This window comes from Podarcis muralis, chromosome 14 (assembly GCF_964188315.1).
Source record: "Podarcis muralis chromosome 14, rPodMur119.hap1.1, whole genome shotgun sequence".
Classification (NCBI taxonomy): Eukaryota; Metazoa; Chordata; class Lepidosauria; order Squamata; family Lacertidae; genus Podarcis; species Podarcis muralis.
Window position 1 is genome coordinate 21900887 of NC_135668.1, and position 21221 is coordinate 21922107.

Consider the following 21221-nt stretch of genomic DNA (forward strand, 5'->3'; position numbering starts at 1 on the left):
GTTTGTGCCGACCTTTAAAGCCCTAAATGGCCTCGGTCCAGTATACCTGAAGGAGCGTCTCCACCCCCATCGTCCAGCCAGGACACTGAGGTCCAGCGCCAAGGGCCTTCTGGCAGTTCCCTCACTGCAAGAAGAGAAGTTACAGGGAACCAGGCAGAGGGCCTTCTCAGTAGTGGTGCCCGTCCTGTGGAATGCCCTCCCACCAGGTATCAAAGAAATAATTTTAGAAGACATCTGAAGGCAGCCCTGTTTAGGGAAGCTTTTAATATTTTATGCTTTATTGTGTCTTTAATCTTCTGATGGAAGCTGCCCAGAGTGGCTGGGAAGATCCAGCCAGATGGGTGGGGTATAAGTATTATTATCATCATCATCATCATCTAAATTTCATGTCATTAAGATTGCAAACATAGAACTTACAGGCAGCAGAACACTGGCTGGATATTCCATTGAAATCAATGGAGAAATGGGTGAAGTTCCAAAGAATAGGAAATGAAGCAAATATGTAAGAATTCCTCAAGTAGGACCAGAGCAGGGCAACAGCACTCTCCCCACTTGTAATTCCCAGAAAGTGGTATTCAGTAGCATACAGTCTCTGACAGAGCTGCCGAGGGCTCTCCTCATTCTCCAAAGAAACTGTGTACAGCCAGAGTTTCCCAGTGGGTATCTGGCTGGCTGCTGTTCATGCTATATTATAAGGACCTTGGGGGACATGGGTGGTGCTTTGGTCTAAACAACTGAGCCTCTTGGGCTTGCTGATCGGTAGCTCAGTGGTTGGAATCCCCGCAACAGGGTGAGCTACTGTTGCTCTGTCCCAGCTCCTGCCAACCTAGCAGTTCGAAAGCATGCCAGCACAAGTGGATAAATAGGTACCACTGTGGCAGGAAGGTAAATGGTGATTCTGTGAGCTCTGGCACTCATCATGGTCCTCCGTGTGCCAGTAGCGGTTTAGTCCTGCTGGCCACATGATCCAGAAAACTGTCTGTGGACAAACGCCTGCTCCCTCGGCCTGAAAGTGAGATGAGCGCCACAACTCCATAGTCACCTTTGACTGGACTTCACTGGCCCACCTTTTACCTTATAAGGACCTTGGGTATGAACCTTGAGTTCTGGGCTATTCCAGCCAGGAATAGATTATGTGAAATGAGTGGCACTGGGGAAACACAAGAAATAAGTGCTTGTTTCCCTGCCACAGTCATGAAAGTGCACAATGCATAGCGGAAAATCAGAAGGGAAGGGGTAAATGGGACATGCTGAAGTCTTGGAATGTCTCAGGGAGGCAGCTCAAAGTGCAGAGAGGCTCAGCGCAATAAGAGCAGCTGGTGCTGAGTGATGGGGCAGCAATGTGGCCTCTTCCAAAGGCCTAGGGATACATGGAGTTGAGAGATGGGCATGTTGCCACCACGGTGACACCTGGCCGCTAATTAGCCATCATCCCTCTCCCCCTCCTCACCAGCATGGCACACTGTACACCCTGAGCAAATTACATTATTTTTAAAAAAGAAAGGAAACTAAAACACAACAAAGCAAAACCCTACTGCAATCTCTCCCCGGCGACCCCTTTCTTCGGCTCTTCTCTCGCCCTTTTATTTATTGTAATTACTTTAGTAATAAGATTTGTTTTCCTTGTTATTATATATATTACCGTGCAGGGCAACAACGAAAACAACAGCAGCGGAAAATAACAATGACTGGGAAGAATTATGCATTTTATTTATCTCTGTGGCCATTATGGGGCCACTGAGCAAGGGGAAGCGGGGAGGGGAGCTGGAGCAAATGCGGATGGGAGGGAGCAGTTGGGGGAAGCTGTAAATAGAGAAGCAAACACATTCCTGGGGAGCCAAGATGTATGGGAGTGCATTTGCCAAGGAGGAAACAGTGGTGCTAAATGAAGCCAGCTCATAATTCATGCAGCAAGGCAGCTCTGGCAGATAAAGGATGGAATAAATAACACTCTGGAAGAGTGAAGGCGAGTGGAAGAGTTCTTGTGGCCCACGAGAAGAGAGGAGGGCGATTTGCAAGGCCTGGATTTCAAAACCAGTGCTGGGATTCTGGTACCTCGGGGTGTGTTTTTTTCCCTTCTCTCTGCAACGGCGGCTGTTTTTCGCACATTAAATGTGCATTTGTTACTTTTACACTGCACAAGGCCGCGATGTTATATTATATGAAGTTTTATTTAGATACCACTTTTTTGGCCCAGAGGCCCCAAAGCGGCGAACAGTATATTGCTGCATACAATGAAAGTGCAATGCATCAAAACGATAGCAAACAGCAAAATGGGCAGATATCTGCCAATCACATTCGGGAGCTGCCTTCATGCTCTCACTGCACTTGCAGCTCTCTAGTATTCCATCGCTCACCGGGACACCCACTTCCTATCTTCCAGTCTCCCTGCTTTCCTGTAGTGTCAATAGATCCACAAGTGTTTGGGTTGGGAAAGGGAACAGAAATGGGGGGGGGGGTTGGGAAAGATGCAGAGGATCTGCAGGAATCTTTCACTTTGATTCCATGTATTCCTCTGTCAACTCCAAGTCTGATCAATGATTCTGCAGCTCTGAATCATTTTTAATTTAATACTTCTGGGAAGAGGGTTAAAAAAAAATTCAATCAAACATGGGCACAGTTGGCAAGCTGTGGGAATTAGCATTTGGCAGCGTTCATTATTGCTGTTTATGATGAAATAAATTAGGAGGGTTGTTGTTTTTTTACTGATGCAATTAATAACCCTAAATTTAGGTATCATAAATAACAATATTTATCTGGACCTGCAGTGTCTGGGAAAGACTAGCCAAGAGCTCAGAATGCCAGCAGTTTAGGATTGGATCTTGCACAAGTGATGTGGCCCAGGCATTTCTTGGCGTGACATTAAGAGAGTGTGCCAGTAAAAAAAGTGAGCAGCTGAGAATAGGGATGTTGGAGAATTCCAATGAAAACAGGAGCGGGAGTGGAAATTGCTGATGTTCACTTATTCATCCCATGTCTGGAAAGGAAATCAATCCAGAGAATATGATTGGTATTCACTGCTGCTGTTGCCTTCAGTCTGCAAATATGTACTTGAATACTCCTCCCCACCACACCCCATTTGCCTTGTGTTTCCTTTGCACTGAAATGAAAGAGGTGGAATAATGTAAGGACAACATAAGGTAAAGGTAAAGGGACCCCTGAACATTAGGTCCAGTTGAGACTGACTCTGGGGTTGCGGCGCTCATCTTGCTTTATTGACCGAGGGAGTCGGCGTACAGCTTCTGGGTCATGTGGCCAGCATGACTAAGCCGCTTCTGGCGAACCAGAGCAGCACACGGAAACGCCGTTTACCTTCCCGCCAGAGCGGTACCTATTTATCTACTTGCATTTTGACGTGCTTTCGAACTGCTAGGTTGGCAGGAGCAGGGACCGAGCAACGGGAGCTCACCCCATCGCGGGGATTCAAACCGCCGACCTTCTGATCGGCAAGTCCTAGGCTTACATAATTAATTAGGTAAATTATATAAATTACACAATTTCACCACAGCAAACAGCGAGACAAATAACACAGTTTTCTGTGGAAGCTGAACTGCAGGGGAACGGAAACAGCACTACAGTCGTACCTTGGATCCCAAACGCCTTGCGAGTCGAACATTTTGGCTCCCAAACGCCATAAACCCAGAGAGATGTGTGTGTTCCAGTTTACAAATATTTGTTGGAAGCCGAACATCCGACGGGGCTTCCGTGGTTTCCGGCTGGCCGCAGGAGCTTCCTGCAGTCAATCGGAAGCTGCAGCCTTGGTTTCCGGATGTTTTGTAAGTCAAACGGACTTCCGGAATGGATTCCGTTCGACTTCCAAGGTACGACTAGACATGCAATGAATACAGTGGAGGATGGAACATGGTGCCTCCTTGCATCCCTAGCTGAGAAGGTGCTGCAACTCTTATTTCTGCTGACCATGGGTACATGTTTCAGCTGAATTGAATGTGCTAGAGGGTTGAAGCAGCCCCCTGATTGTGGCGGCTGGGGGAGGAGGCCATGCTACCACCATCTTTGGCTCCCCCCGGCTCCTCCCAACATCTGGATGTTGCGCATGCAATGTCAGGATGTCGCACGCATGTGACATCATATGAGACATTCCCCCTTCCCCATCGCCCTCGCAAGCTGCACCTCAACCATCACAACACCGTAATTTAACTCTACATGGTGTGAATAAGTACTTTCTTGTTCTTGAATCATTTTTCAGCTTCAATGGATGTCCCAGATTTCTAAGTGTTCTAGTTGTAGGGCTATGGGAAATAGAGAAAAGCTTTCCACTATCCACTATCTCCACACTATGCTTCAAAGAGAAGCAATGCACCACCCCTCCATATTTTTTTTCAAGAAGGCTCTCTTATCCTTGAGTCAAACCATTGTTTCGTATAGCTCCAGATTGCAGATGGGGAAGAAATGTGTTCGGTTCCCATTTTAATAAGAACCTCCCTAATTTGCACTTCCCAAAGACAACGCAGCCATCCTTTGAAATGTGCACTTCTCTGAATGTTTGTGATGCTGTTGCAATACAAGGAGCATATATTTGGGGAAAGTGCACACACAGATTGATATAGTGGCGAAAGTAATGCACAAAAATGCACTGTATCAGAGGAAGTGCCTTGCAAAATAATATCAATATTAGGCAAAATTGCAAGCAAGCTGGGATTTCATTCTTACCATGTGGTGAAGAAGTCCTTATTACAAGCCAATAGAAAGATTGCTTCATTACCAAGGGGTTATACATTATAGCCCTAGCTCAGTATACTGGTGTACAATAGGTACAAACTAGGTAACGCCCTTCCTGGAGACATCAGCCTAGAGGTTTCAAACTTTGTCACTTCCCCCATCTCCTTGCATGTTGGCATCACACATGACTGAGAAACTAATCTGCAAGAAACACAGTTCATTTTTTTGCCCGGCAGATGCAAATCATCCCTGTTTATTGTACACCTATTGTTACCTTCCCTTGGCTTAATTGCACCTTTCTTTTTCAGGCAGTGCAATGCAGATGCAAATCCCTGTTATACAGAGCATGTTCAACAGACTTAAGTGCAGAACGTGTCCTTGGGACTCAACTATACAGCTGCAAATAAAACGTTTTAAGTGTGTTTTAAGTGCAATATACAATGTGACACTAGATGGCGATGGTGAGTCTTATGGAAAATTTGATGTACAATCGTACCTTGGAAATCGAATGGAATCCGTTCCGGAAGTCCATTCGAATTCCAAAACATTCGGAGACCAAACCGCGGCTTCTGGTTGGCTGCAGGAAGTGGGGGCGGCACAGCAGCAGCGGGAGGCCCCATTAGCTAAAGTGGTGCTTCAGGTTAAGAACAGTTTCAGGTTAAGAACAGACCTCCAGAACAAATTAAGTTCTTAACCCGAGGTACCACTGTATTTTTAAAAAATGCTTTTTTAAAAAAAGCATTTTCAGAGTGATTTTTATATGTGTCTAGATTCCGCAGAGACATCACCTTGCCAACAAAGGTCTGTATAGTTAAAGCTACGGTTTTCCCAGTAGTGATGTATGGAAGTGAGATCTGGACCATAAAGAAGGCTGATCGCCGAAGAATTGATGCTTTTGAATTATGGTGCTGGAGGAGACTCTTGAGAGTCCCATGGACTGCAAGAAGATCAAACCGATCCATTCTTAAGGAAATCAGCCCTGAGTGCTCACTGGAAGGACAGATCGTGAAGCTGAGACTCTAATACTTTGGCCACCTCATGAGAAGAGAAGACTCCCTGGAAAAGACCCTGATGTTGGGAAAGATGGAGGGCACAAGGAGAAGGGGACGACAGAGGACGAGATGGTTGGACAGTGTTCTCGAAGCTACAAACATGAGTTTGACCAAACTGCGGGAGGCAGTGGAAGACAGGAGTGCCTGGCGTGCTCTGGTCCATGGGGTCACGAAGAGTCGGACACGACTAAACAACAACAACAACAAAGATTCTGCCGAAGTCACGTACCCCTTTGTTTGTGAGAGTAGGTATGTAACTTTCTCAAAACTGCTGCCCATCTGGGACACTTAACCACAACAGAAAACATGCAGCTGTTCAAATCAGAAGTGGGACACAGCATGGATATATTTGTTTCATGGCTTCCAGGGAGAACCAGCAGGGTAGGGGGGTGTTCCCCACTTGAGCTATATGCTGTAGTAGTGTAATTACATCACCGCCATCATGTTTGCCGTAGAAGTACATTTGCTTATAGCTTTCAGATCACATTAGCAAAAGCAAGCACCCCGGCCTGGTTTGTCTCAGGACTTCTTAAGCCTCCTGGAGCATGATCAGGGAAGGTCCTGTTGGGATGAGAGCTCTCCTCAACTGGGCAGGGTGTACACTGATGTGGCAGCCGATGTCTAGGCTGCTGGCAGGAACCCTTTCTAAATGCCACATATTGGTGCCTTATCTCCGTGACTGAGCAGGAAGGCTTTGGCACTTGCAGAACGAGCCACTTCAAAGCAATGCAGGGAGGGGGAAATCCCTCTCTAAATCAAGAAAGATGCTGAGATAAGTAGACGGAAGCAGCATCAATAGCACAACTAAAGGGAAGGGGGGGGGAGAGATTTATAGGGGCATCTGCGTGCGAGATGCAAAATCACTCTGCTCGTTAAAAAGTCAGATCCGAATGGGGATACTCAGAATAATCATCTTGTTCAGAATTGTCCTGGCTGGCTTCTTTATGAGCTTTCAAAGGAAAGGAGAAGATATTAATTTATACCAGCACTTTAAAGGCAGTGAGTTGGAGAAAGTAGGCAGCATGATTGGAAGGGCTCTGGAACACAGGGAGGAAAGGTGAACTGAAACTGCTTGGCTTGTCACAGATGTTTTCAGGAGGTGGAAAAAGCTTCCCTCTCTCTTCAGAGGTTTTTCAGCACCTCTTTCAAAAGGTTGACTTATTGATTTATGCTGCCTTCATATTGCGCAGTTTTCGGTAATGTCACTGCATAGCCAAACCTGATTGGCTGTGTGGCATTGTAACATCACCTTTTCATCATTTGATTCCTGGTCCTGGTGGGGTCCCTTCTCAGCTCATCCAGAAAGCAGCAGCAGCAACCAGAGGGAACAGTGGTATTTTAAAAGGTAATATTCAGAGCAGATGTCTTTGGTATGAAATCATCAGCTCACCACAACACCTCACCTAGGAGGGGTGGTGCAATATTCCTCAAAGTTTTTCAAGGATAAGCCATCTGCCTTATTCTGATGTCTTGCCCACATGTCTTCTGCCCCTGCTCCTCATTGCCCAGCTGCGGGATAAGCAGCCTGATGCTTATGTCTAATTAATGCATGAAGGGGTTAATACCACAGAGGAAGCTGTCCTGCCAGGCTTAGTTCACCTTCAGAGGGACTAGGTCAGTGATGGCCAAACTTGGCCCTCCAGCTTTTTTTACAATTCCCATCATCCCTGACCACTGGTCCTGTTAGCTAGGGATGATGGGAGTTGTAGTCCCAAAACAGCTGGAGGGCCAAGTTTAGCCATCACTGGACTAGGTAAACAAGACTTGTTCCCCTCAATCGACCAGTAAAGCTCAGTGTGTGAGGAGATCTGTGCTGATTGCAGCAGCTAAGACCACATGGCTTTCACAAGCCGATCTTGTGTTCCTATACCACAAATTTAGAAACTTTCACCACTGTAATTAAGTCAATCTTTACCGCCTGTGCAACTTTTCTGAATGCTGTATGGAAAAGCACATCAAACAGACATTTGCAGAGTTTGTAAGTAAACCATTTTTATCTTACCAAACGTGTGGTCTTTTTTCTACGCTGGAGGAAGACGGAAACCTTAGAAGGAACTCACAAGGGCATATTTCAAAGGTCTAACAACTTAGATTTCCCCGCTTTACTTTGCTACATGTTTTGTGATTTTAAATCTCTCTCACCAAAAAGTACTTGCTTCAAACCTGGATCTTGGCATCCAGGAATTCTCCTTTTATACCTATTTTTCCTTGCCACCAACACCAACCACATGTTCTATGAGTGTTTAACACACTCAAATCATTCTGGACAAATCCCAGATCAGCTTAATTCAGTTTGGGAACCAGACTGAAAATACACAGCGAAGGAGACAAAAACGAGAACACAGCAGCCTAATGGGGACTGAGTATGCCCAGTGCATATAGAATACAGATTGACTGGTGGGCGGGGGGGGGGGGGAAGGGAGGCTGGGAGACCAGAGGAGGAAATGGAATAGAGCGTCCTGGAAAAGGGCATGGCTGGCTGACAGGAACCTGAAACAGGAGGGTTCCACATTGCCACATTTTGCTGCAACTCTCACTTGTGATATACAGTCATAGAAATGCAGGGAACGCTTTTGCTCCTCAAGGAACGCCCTTCTTTCCATGAGTCAACTGGAAATTGCAAGAAAGGTCAGGTGTTCCCCCAGGCCTGTGTCTAGTGGAGATTTTAATTATGTGCAGTGATAATGGAAAGCTGGGAAAGCAAAAGGCGTTTGTCTGGCCCTCGACTTCTCAGGGGCTGTGAGGTGTGTGTGTGTGTGTGAGAGAGAGAGAAAGATTTGAAAACCAGCTCAGGGCAATATCCCATTATTTCATTCGATAGGATCCTGAGCTACTTTCCCTTTCAGCTGTTGTATCAGTGCCACAGCGTGAAAGGTGTGAAGGAGAAGTGAAAAATATGGAGAGACCAAAAAATCAAAGCTTCCAATAAGCCCCTCTAAGGTAAACCTTTGCCCCTCCTTTCTATTTCAAAGGGAACTCACTTGAGAAACTCGATAAAGCACAGCTAAAAAAATTATTCTCTCTCTCTCTTTTTCCTTTACGTTTTGTTTTTTCTTAAGCTGCCAATTTGGTCCCAGCAAGATTCAGACCACCATGACCCAAAAAGAAACCACTGAGTTTCTCAGGCACGGTTCCTGGGCCCAAGGATTGGGGCACTACAAACAATTCTATACTTCCATTTGTGAAATGCTGGAGGCCATGCAACTCAGAGCAAAAAAAGGTAAAGGGAACCCTGACCATTAGGTCCAGTCGTGACCGACTCTGGGGTTGCGGCGCTCATCTCGCTCTATAGGCCGAGGGAGCCGGCGTTTGTCCGCAGACAGCTTCCGGGTCATGTGGCCAGCATGACTAAGCCGCTTCTGGCAAACCAGAGCAGCGCACAGAAATGCTGTTTACCTTCCCGCCGGAGCGGTACCTATTTATCTACTTGCACTTTGACGTGCTTTTGAACTGATAGGTTGGCAGGAGCAGAGACCAAGCAACAGGAGCTCACCCCATCATGGAGATTCAAACCGCCGACCTTCTGATCAGCACCTATGGTTCTACTCAGAGCAAAACTTAGCTGGTTCCAAACTTATTCATCCTTACTAAGCAGTAGACAATCACTGTGTTTAATGAAGATTCTTCTCTGAAGTAATTGTCCATAGAATTGTGGCCTTAAGTCAACTTAACATTCAGTCTGATTGAATAACTCATTAACAGCTGGTGGGGTGGTGGTATTTTATTGCTTTTTTAAAAAATGTGGATTTTTTTAAAGAAAAAAACCTGATGATCAATCAAGTTTCCTTCCCTTTAAAGGTTCTCCAGTACTGATGTCATTGATGTAAATGATCAGCCTCTCATGACTCAAGCAATGTGTTTTAAGATAATTTCCCAAGCAACAAATGAGCCCCCCCCCATGTTAATCAGTCAAGAGAAACTGTTGTCTTCATTAAATACACTCACTATGTCACTTCCACTGAACTACTGTAAAATTTATGTTAATTGGCTAAATAACTGATTAACTGGTTAAAAGGTAGACAGTTAATTTACCCAGAAAATGCATTATTTGGTGAACAGCCTAATCAAATACTAACTTGGGAGAACCATCATATTGATAAATGCATTCTATATTTAGGGAAGGGCAAGAGGTGTCACCAGCTCCAAGTCGCAACTAGACAAGGGCCCAAAGTTGTGTACCATTGACAGTGGTTTGAATAATGTTGAAATATATAATATTTTAAATAAATAAATAAATATGTTAAAATAGGAATCAAATAGGGTTTGAATATGGGAGCTGGAAAGCTAAGAGGCTTAGCAAGGGCAGCTGACCAGGCAGCACCATATACCACTACAACTCCTCATTAACGTATCTCATACTAATAAGGAATGTCCCTTGTTGCTGAACGCAGTAGCTGGAACTCACAACTCCATAGGCCTTTTAACATGGCCAGCTTAATTGCTTGCTAGTAACCCAAGCGATGCAACTTACTTGCCATTGATGACTCCATCTGGATTCAGCATGGGGATGACTTTGAAGATGAAGCATTGCCTCAGGAGATCTGCAATGGGGTCACTGCTGAGCAGGAACTCAAGTGTCCCCTTCATTACCCAGCTGGCATTGCTCTCACCAGGATGGACCCTTGCCATGAGCACTACATAAGGACGGTCACCTAGAAAACACAGTGGGAGGGGTATTCTTTTAAAAAAATGCTTTTTCCTGTCCTTCTCCCCCTCAACTATCATCATCATCATCATCATCATCATCACTACTGCTACTACTAACATACAGTGGTACCTTAATTCGTTCCGGAGGTCCATTCTTAACCTGAAGCACCACTTTAGCTAATGGGGCCTCCTGCTGCTGCCGCACCGCTGGAGCACGATTTCTGTTCTCATCCTGAAGCAAAGTTCTTAACCCGAGGTACTATTTCTGGGTTAGCGGAGTCTGTAACCTGAAACATATGTAACCTGAAGCATATGTAACCCGAGGTACCACTGTACAGTCATACCTTGGATCCCAAACACCTTGGCTCCTGAACAAATCAGCTCCCGAACAATCGAAACCCAGAAGTGAGTGTTCTGGTTTGTGAACGTTCTTTGGAACTCAAACATCCAATCAGGCTTCCATGGCTTCCGATTGGCTGCGGGAGCTTCCTGCAGCCAATAAGAAGCTGCGCTTTGATTTCCGAACATTTTGGAAGTCAAATGGACTTCCAGAATATGGATTGTGTTCGACTTCCAAGGTACGACTGTATATCTGTCCCAACAACCTCATGGGAGCTTTATATTCTAAAATGGCACTAAAGCACCAGGAGACTTTCCCATGTGACTTTTCTTCTGGGTGGAAAAAGAACAGTGCTTTCTGTTTTGGAGCACCAGTGGTCCACTGGCTTCGTTCGTGTGGTCCACAGCATGTCTAGGGAATTCAAATTGAAATGCCATAGAATAAGTTTTTTCAGAAATGTTGCAGTCTGTAAAAATCATCAAGCTGGAGAGCGGGTCACAGCCACATTTTGGAGCATGTTTGATTTCTGTTTGAACCCTATGCTGCGATTATGGGAAAAGCAAGAATCTTGTGGGGTGTCAATGCTGTAAACTCCATTGTAGTCTTATATGTGTGTGTAAATAAACCATATATCCTAAAGACAAAAAAAAATGCCATAGAATAAAATACAAGAGATAAAAGAAGCGATACAAATACAACTAAAAACCATACAGCATCTAGCACAGAACACAGGCAGAAAAATTGTTAACTGGTCTGCCAAAACACTCAGCAATTTTCAAGTGGTTGGAGGGAGGAAATGGAGGAACCACTGGCTTTGACACCCAGAGCTGCTTTCTCCATTACTCTGTCAGGTTAAACAAGCATGTAGCAAAAACGCATATGCCTGTAGTGGCCATCATTTCTGACAGCCACTACAGACAGATGTTGGCAGAGAATCAAGGCCTTCCAACCCATTTTGGCTTTGCATCACATTTGACAACATACCAGCTGTATTCTTTAGTCTCTCTCTATTCTAGCCTGCAGCTGAGAAAGGGGGGGAAGTACCATCCACCAGAAAAAGCAAGGGCGAAAAATAGGCCATGCTGTGATTTGGGTCTCGCATGTATTAGTACATATGCAGTAGAATGATGTGGTCATGTTCTGGGATTGTATAATGGATTGTACCAGTCAGAGACTATACAGGTGGGGAGGAGCATTTTCAATGTTCCCCCATATTTTAAAAAGCCCACAAAAAAAAAAACTGCAAGGAAAGAAAACTGCGCATGCATGTGCTGCTGTGGGGATCTTTGGCTCTCCAGATGTTATTGGATTCCAACTCCCACCATCCCTGACCAGGCTGGTTGGGGCTGGTGGGAGTTGTAGTCCAATAACATCTGGTGGGTCATAGATTCCTCACCCCTGAACTAGGGCAGCCAGGGGAAATGTACCGTGTGTGTGTGTATGTGTGTTAGTTCATAAAATTTATACACCAGATCATTATAGTATACAAAAAAAAATCAAGAAAATCAGGGAAAATTTACAACCCTGCTTTAAAACATAGAAAGGTTAAAATATTTTAAAAGATTAAAGTCAGCTTAACTTTCTAAGCATTTTAAATTATATGTCCACCTTTCAATAAAAGCAATAATTTTCAAAGCAGATTAAATTGTAATACAAATAATTGAAAGAAATCGCAGGTTTAAAAATTTATAATATGTTTTTTTAAAGAAACCTGATGAACAGAAGTGAAAACAGTAAAATCAGCAGCAATCAAACCAAACAACCCCTGCAATTCCAGTTTTCTGCATGCGGTGAGGTCAGCTGGCTTCTTTGACCTAGGCGAGTATGCAAAAATGTTGCTAATCTAACTCAAGTTTGAAGTGGTACACTACCTTATTCCTTCCACTGCTTACTTAGATCCAGCCTTCTCTATTATCTCTAACAAGGAAAAGCTGCTAGGGAATGGGGGCATTCAGCTTGATGAGAGTGGGGGCAAATCACAGCCTAGAAGAGGGCTCTCAAAGTACAGCCCCTTGTATTGGCTATCAGAGTCAGAGGCCACTACAGGAGCAGTGAGACTTCAGCACATGTGGCCCCTTACAAAGAAATTAATGTGTGTGCTGGCCCATATCCGCTGTCTCAATTTAAACACCATTACTCACAGCTGCAAACACAATTCCAGGCACTCGCTTGTTCGAGTAATGAACAGCCACTTCTGATTCCGAGTCCCTTTCAAAGTTTGCCAGTAAAAGTGGAAGGAGAATGAAATATCTTCTTTCTGAGAATGATGAGCGTTGACAATCTTGATCCCTAGCTGGCAACCCATCTGACAATTATATGATTTGGTGTGACACTCAATGAGAGATCGTTTCCCCCCCCCTTTTTTTTTTTTGCGTGTGTGGGGGGAAACAACAATTGATGGCACCACGCTGGTTCTGAGACTGTTTTGTCATGCTCAACCAGATCACTTCAGAAAAATGTAAAGCTACATTCAGTTGCTTCGTGGGGTTTGGATTTGGAAGAGGCCCCAAGGGAAGGACGAAGTACGAATGACACTTCTCTCTTTTAAGAAGAGTCGAAAGCAAGAGCACTGTTGCAAAAGCTGCTTTTATGTCACGCCGTGGTGCTACTGTGTATCTCTCTGTCATCCATGGATTGTGGAATCATCTCACGCAAGGGTGGAGAATCAGTTTTCAGCTCAAGGGTCACATTCCCTTCCTAGGAGCACATGGCAGGGCCAGAGGCAAAATAGTCTATAACGGTGCGGGACGATTGCAGAACAAATGAATCCAGCATAAAGGAGATGGAAGCATGTCCAAGGGGTCTTGATATGAACCATGCCCCTCTCTTCATCTGTCAAAGCCTGGAGAGTTTGCACTCACTGGGTGTTTCTGCATGAGTTGCTAGTTGTTGTTGTATAGTCGTTTAGTCATGTCCGCCTGTAATGGTTCTAGGGGTTGCTCGTGCGTAAGCCTGTGCCAACACCTGGCTGGGTTGCCTGAGTGAACCTTTCCTGTCCGGACAGCCACTCACCCGTGGCTGTCTCAATCGCTGGCAGAATCCGTCAGTGGGCGTTTCTTAAACTTCTTCCAGCAAAGAAGTTCTTTGACGCCCAGTCTCCTCCTACTCTCCCTGTGCGGAAGCCTTCTGCGCAAGGAGGGCGTAGGCAGCGGAGGACCCTTCCTCTCCCCGCTGGTCCCCTGCAAGGAGTCATGTGACCGCCTCTCTGATTCCCCCCATCTGCCCCCCTTCTCCACTGGAGCTAAGCTGATTCCCTTCCCCAGAAGATGGGCTGCCCCTCCCAATCCTGGGACGCTCTCTGGGATCCCTCTGGAGCTTGCTCTCTCCCTCTGGCACTGATGGCAGTTCCCTGACACCGCCTCTTCGTGACCCCATGGACCAGAGCACGCCAGGCACTCCTGTCTTCCACTGCCTCCCGCAGTTTGGTCAAACTCATGTTAGTAGCTTCAAGAACACTATTCCAACCATCTCGTCCTCTGTCGTCCCCTTCTCCTTGTGCCTTCCATCTTTCCCAACATCAGGGTCTTTTCCAGGGAGTCTTCTCGTCTCATGAGGTGGCCAAAGTATTGGAGCCTCAGCTTCACGATCTGTCCTTCCAGTGAGCACTCAGGGATGATTTCCTTAAAGATGGATAGGTTTGATCTTCTTGCAGTCCATGGGACTCTCAAGAGTCTCCTCCAGCACCATAATTCAAAAGCATCAATTCTTCGACGATCAGCCTTCTTTATGGTCCAGCTCTCACTTCCATACATCACCACTGGGAAAACCATAGCTTTAACTATATGGACCTTTGTTGGCAAGGTGATGTCTCTGCTTTTTAAGGTGCTGTCTAGGTTTGTCATTGCTTTGTCATTGAGTTGCTAGATTCGCCCCCTATTTGGAAGGCCTTTGCCAATGGGATTGCTCAGCAGCATTTAACAACATATGATTGATCAGCTACCTGTGGCTAGATGTTCCACAGGCCTGACCTGTCTACTCCAGATGCCAATTTGCCATGCTGGTTGGGGATAATGGGAGCTGCAGTTCAACAACTGGAGGACACTGTGTCACATCTCTCCTCATCCCTGACTATTGACATTTCTGGCCAGGGCTGATGTAGTTCAACAAAATCTGGAGGGCACCATATTGGCTACCCCCAGGTTCCTATACAGTCTGTGTTATGCTTGAAGCAACAGACAGTACAAATGCCTTCTCCTGAATCATATGCATCGTATTTCTTATTTCCCAGCTATTTCATTGGCTGCCCCCTCCCTTTCTCGTCTTCTCCCCCTCACCATGATTTAGAACTGCTCTCTGGTCTCATTGCTGAGCGAAACCTATGGGATTCTGCATTTGTGGCTTGGAATTGGACTCCTGAGGGCCCCTAATGGACAACAGCTGTAAATAGCACTGAGCCAAATACAACATGCTGCCTTAAAAAATAAAATAAAATTGATGACTGAAGCCTTAACAATCCTTATCTGTTCTCAGAGGGGTGGGGAGGGAGGGGAGCACAGCATGTTAATTGAGATGCCTTGTTTCTGCTTGTAGATGCCTTCTTCTTCTTGATCACAGGTAGGGATGGAAGGGTCTGTCAATTTCAGTGCTCTTTGTTTCGCATTTTTCCAAACTTAGATTCACTTCCCCACAATTCTGCAGCAATCTGTGATTTCTTTTTTGTTAAAAAAAAACCCTCATGAAAATTATCCAGCATTTCAGCATGAATTTCTCCTAATAAAACCATTTTTTGCATGCAAGCAATTTCCCCCAATGTAAATAATTTCTATGTATATGTATTTTTAGGCACACTTTTAACTATTGTATGCATTTTTGTAAACATTTGTTAGACATCTGCATCGCAAAATTTAGATAAATGTAAATTTCACATGTTGTTTCAGAAGGTGTGAACTGAGTAAGTTTGCATTAAAATGCAAACTGAAAGGACTCTCTCTCCTATCCCTGCCACTCCATTTCATTCTCACTGGCACATTAGTCTGTTCCATCTTGCATGCCATTCCATCCTATTATATGCTTTTCATACCCACTTTTTAATGTAACAAACATCCTTTTCAATGCGTTTATCAGCAAGACACACATGCTGTTGCAAACATATTTTAAATAAAATATGCATTTTTTTTCAGGTGCATTTTTGTACACCAAAACTGTATTGCACAATCCAGAGGTGTGTGTTGTCAGACTAAGGAGTTGCAAGCAAGTCTGGGAGAGTCAGATTGGGTTAGTGGTCCACTGTACATAGCATACAAAACAAATTTCTCTCTGATCCCTAAGTAATGCTTGGGTGAGCATGCTGCTGAGCTCCCCCTGGGATGGGCGAAAGGATCAGAATGGTGAAAACACACTCATCTCTTCTGTACCGTAATCAAAGAATTGTAGAGTTGGAAAAGACTACCAGAGTCATCTAGTCCAACCCTCTGCAATGCAGGAATCTTTTGCCCAATGTGGGGCTCAAACCCACAACCCACAACCCAGAGTTTAAGAGTCTCATGCTCCCCTGACTGAGTTATCCCAGCAAACATATGATGCTCAGATACATGCCTGAACTAGCCATTCAAATGGTATTACTGATTCATCATGACCTCAGATAATGAGACAACCCAAGTCAGAATTGCCTCTGCAGTACCCTAATTCATAGCTGCCTAAACAATGCAAATGTCTTCCCAAGGCATATTGCATGGAACTTGTACAAGGTCTCTTAATGGGCCGAGGTCCTTCAAGGCTGTGTTCGAAGGCCAGCTCTTTCAAAGCATTAGGTGACCATTTTGAGAAGAGTCCTTATTGGATTCTGGGGAAGCTGCCAGCCAGCTCAGGTTAGCTATTTATCTCTGCAGAAACCTCATGTGGCACATAACCTTCTCTGGGAATGTAAATAATAAAAAGGGGGAAAGCGCAGGAACCTTTTTCCGCTACATAAAGTCTCATCCAACATATCACATCTTGTTACACTGCATTACGTTCTGACATGCCCAGAATATAATGCCGAACTGCTGGCAGACGTCAGCCAGGAAGAGGTGAATGAGGGTTGGTGTCATGGTTTGTATGTGTTTACTGCAAACTGGAGTAGAAACAGAAAAGAAAAGAAACGTTCACAGTTTTGAGAGACAAAAAGTATCAACAGGTGCAGAATTTTTAACACTGCAAACAAGCTGCAGGCTGCTATTTGCCTGGAAAAGTGGAGGTTTGGAGGAAATGCCTCAAAAATCACAAGGGAGGGTGTTCTGGCAAATCTCCTAATGTCTATCCTAGCTGATTGAGAGAGACAGTGCAGATTAGTAGGGATGGATGAATCTGTCGTTTTTGTTTTTCTTGGTTTCTCATTTTTCCAGCAGTAAGTTCCATTCCCCCTATTTCCGCATCAATGTGCAATGCTTTCTTTTCAGGAAGGCACATTCCATGTGCATTTCCCCAAAATTATGCATTTTCATATGACAATGCTGCCCAGTGTAAGCATTTCTGCAACCAATCTTTCCTAATACGATATAGCTTTGCATATTATTTTTCACAAATATATGCCGTTTTGTGCAATCTCTTCGGTTGGCAATCTGCATAACAAAATTTAGAGCTTCAGGATTTTGAAAGGTAGCAGCGTTTTGGTTCACTTGCTAGTTTAGCAAATGCAAAATTGGTAAGTCTACAGGAAAATGTGAACTGAACAAATTTGTTCCCCTTCGTTACCTGGGAATGGGGATTCTATGAGCCAATTCTTACAGACGTAGGCAGGTATCTTTATACTTACATATTTCTCAAACTACAACTTCCATCATCCCCAAACACCAGCCACACCAGCTGGTGATGATGAGACTTGCAGTCTTCAAGTCATGTGGCCTGTGGTTTTCCAGGGTTTCAGACAGGCGGTCTCTCCCATCACCACCTACCCAATCTTTTTTTGAGTGTGAGAGAGATTGAAGCTGGGAAGCTGGGACCTTCTTAATGGAAGGAAAAGCATGCACTCTACCACTGAGCTGTGCTCCATCTCCTGATATTCTACACCAGGAGTAGAGAACCTCAGGTCCATACGCATATGCACCCCTCCTTGCCTCCTTATGTGGCCCTTTGAATTCTCTCAAGGCCACAACCCTCCCAGCCACAACCCTCATTGGCTCTGTTTTGCACCCTCCTTTTCAACCACCTTTTCTTCCTTCCTTCCTTTGTCCCTCCTTCCTAACTGCTTCCAAACGCCCTGTGCACAGAAACAGTTTCTGGATAAAGGCAACGAGGGTCCTGACAGTCTGCAATGATTCTTTTGGATTTTGCAACTATATATTATACATGCAGGCATTGTTATTGTTGCACACGGCAAAAGGGAACATTACGAACGTTAAATTGCTTTGCCCATGAACTGCCTTGCTCAGTACTTTCATATCCTGGTGGGGTTGTTTCATGAGCCGCGTTGCCTGGCAACCTCCTTTGTGTGCCTGTGTGTGTGGCAGTGTTATTGGAATGCACTCACCTTTTAAATGAGAGATTCTTGGAAGGGATTGGGCCATAAAGAGAAAAGACCCAGACACAGGCATGTGATGCCCAGGCCACAGTCCATTTCATGTCTTAGAGAGGTTTGCGGGATGTGCTTTGAGAACTAAGTGTGGCATGATGGACAGGAACACAGAAAGCTGCCTTATACCATGTCAGACTGCTGGTCCATCTAACTCAGGCATCCCCAAACTCAGCACTCCAGATGTTTTGGGACTACAGTTCCCATCATCCCTGACCACTGGTCCTGTTAGCTAGGGATGGTGGGAGTTGTAGTCCCAAAACATCTGGAGGGCTGAGTTTGGGGGTGCCTGATCTAGCTGAAGGGCAGGGAATCTTAGTCCACTAGAAGGTGCAGTTTGGTCCAGGAGCCAAACCACACCTACCTGTGAAGCAGCTGATGGAACTGGGTGATGTCAGCTGATGGACAATGGGTGGGATTCAATTCTGCATTCACAGTGCACACAGAGCTAGCGTACACAGCTAAAGCAGTATATTTAATCTCCCATCCATTTTAGCTGGAGAACCACATTGCAAAATGCAGAGAAGTGCGAATTTCAAATGATGGCTGTGCTTTAGTTCATGCAGTTTCAGGATATGTGAATCAAGTACTGGATTATGGAAACTGGATCAAAATTCTGATGATGGGATAACAATCATTGGGGCATGTTTCAGTTGTCATTCTGTTTGCCTGTTTTGTGTGTTTCTTTCTGAACTTTTCTTACCTGTACCAAACCCTTAGGAAGGGATGGGTTCAGGAAGATAAGCAAAGTTGTGTTTGGTAAGCCCAAGAATAGCTGGCCCACCTGGTGGACAATAGCCACAGCAATAGCGTCCTGACAGCAGCAGAGAAGGACTTGTGTATGAGAACACCATATTGGCTCTGGCAGTGCATCTGTGCAGTCCCAAACTTCCCACTGCCTCATAATCCCCTTCCTGAAAAAGAAAAAGAAAAGGAAGGGGTGGGTTCACAGAGACCCACCCCTCATGAAGGAGGCTATGAATAGCAACTATCCACAAAGGCTATACTCCACTACTGGAGGCAGAATGCCCCTGTATACCAGTTGCTGGGAATCACATGTTGGGAGAGTGCTGTTGCCCTCAAATCCTTCATGTGAGCTTCCCAGAGTCATCTAGTTGGCCATTGGGAGAAGAGGATGCTGGAATACATGAGCCTTCAGTCTATCCAGCAGGACTTTTCTTATGAACCAGCACGGCAAAGGCTGATTTAACACACAGGAAACTGCATGCTTCCATAGTTAAACTATGGACTTCACTTCTGCAAGATTTAACAATTTATGGAGAATAAGTCTATCAATGGCTGCTAGCCATGAAGGCTATGTTCCACCTCCACTGTTGGAAGCAGTATGCACTCAGGTCTGGCTCAAGGGCTTCCCATTGGGGCATCTGGTTGACCATAATAATATAATAGCAATTTATTATTTATACCCCACCCATCTGGCTGGGTTTCCCCAGACCACTGTGAGAACAGGATGCTGGATTAGATGGGCAAAGGAAACTGCCTCAGGCTAAATCAGTCCAGCTACAGTGGTACCTCGATTTACGAACTTAATCCGTTCCGGAAGCCCGTTCTTAAACCAAAACCGTTCTTAAACCGAGGCGTGCTTTCCCTAATGTGGCCTCCCACCGTGGGTGCCCTTCCACTGTTTGGATTCCGTTCTTAGACCGAGGTAAAGTTCTCAAACTAAGACACTATTTCTGGTTTTGTGGAGTTTGTAAACCGAATTGTTCTTAAGCAGGACTGTCCTTAAACTGAGGTACCACTGTAGAAGAGAAGAAGAGGAGTTTGGATTTGATATCCCACTTTATCACTACCCGAAGGAGTCTCAAAGTGGCTAACATTCTCCTTTCCCTTCTTCCCCCACAACAAACACTCTGTGAGGTGAGTGGGGCTGAGCAACTTCAGAGAAGTGTGACTAGCCCAAGGTCACCCAGCAGCTGCATGTGGAGGAGCGGGGAAGCGAACCCAGTTCTCCAGATTACGAGTCCACCGCTCTTAACCACTACACCACACTGGCTCTGTAGTTCAGGATTGCCTCCGATTACCAGTTGCTGGGGATCATAAACAGGAGAGCAGGTTGTTGAGCTTTTACCCTTCTCGTGGGGTTTCCAGAAGCATCTGGTTAACATCTGGGAGAACAGAATGCTGGTCTAGATGGGCCTTTGGTCTGATTTAGCAGGGCTCTTCCTACGCTCTTAAATTGATCAACTATTGCAAGCAACCATCTTTCTGAAGTATCTCAGCCTGGATCTTGGTATGGGAAAGCACCAGTAATTCAACTTCCAACATTGTTATGACTGAGAACAGAGGGTTGCCCGCAGTATCATTCCCTCATCCTCTCCTCCTTCCTTTCTTCCCTCCCTCCCTGTTTGCAACGCTGTTGTCATTTCCTAACGCTGATGTCACCCCAGTAAATGCAGGCGGTGTTAGATTGGAGTCGTGAGGGCAGGGATATCCATCATGAGCCGTTGCCATGATATCTACTTCAAAGCCTGAATTTGTTCTGAGGCAGGAGGCAATTTGGGATCCTCTTAAGTATTTTACGCTGATCACTGACCTCCCTGTGGCGTGTTTTGAAAATGGAGCCTAGCATGGGTGAATGGGAGAAATTGCTTTTGCAGAATTGAGGCAGGATGCCTAGGATATGAAAGGCAGGCGGAGAGGGGGATGGAGGAGCCCATTTCTTCAACTGAGCGTTACATGAGACAGAACACAACTACCTTCTTTTGCATGGTCTGAGTAACGTGCTGCATGATGGGAAGGTGGCTCCATCCAGGTTCCCAACTGTTCTCCTTCATTAGAGTAAGGGTTAAAAGACTCTTAAAGGGCAAAGATAGCAGAGGGTGTGAATCTTTTCAGGAGGCCAGCTGCTCAGTAGAATGGAGAGGTTCAGGACAGTACCTTCTGCTGGGCCCCATCCTGTGTCCATAAGTTCCCCTGGTGGACTTACCCAGTCACAGGCAGCAGCATCTCTCTGCTGAGTACCAGGCAGGTGGGTCAGGTTGCCACCACC

The 21221-nt window shown here is 45.3% G+C and overlaps 1 protein-coding gene across 1 annotated transcript in view; it reads right to left on the reverse strand.

Annotated features, from left to right (window-relative positions):
• Nucleotides 1-21221, reverse strand: part of AGBL1 (AGBL carboxypeptidase 1) — a 401756-nt gene that overhangs the window by 242144 nt on the left and 138391 nt on the right. Inside the window, exon 18 of the mRNA XM_028706413.2 lies at nucleotides 10204-10384. Coding sequence (XP_028562246.2) covers nucleotides 10204-10384 — 181 coding nt within the window. The remainder of the gene's footprint in view (nucleotides 1-10203; nucleotides 10385-21221) is intronic.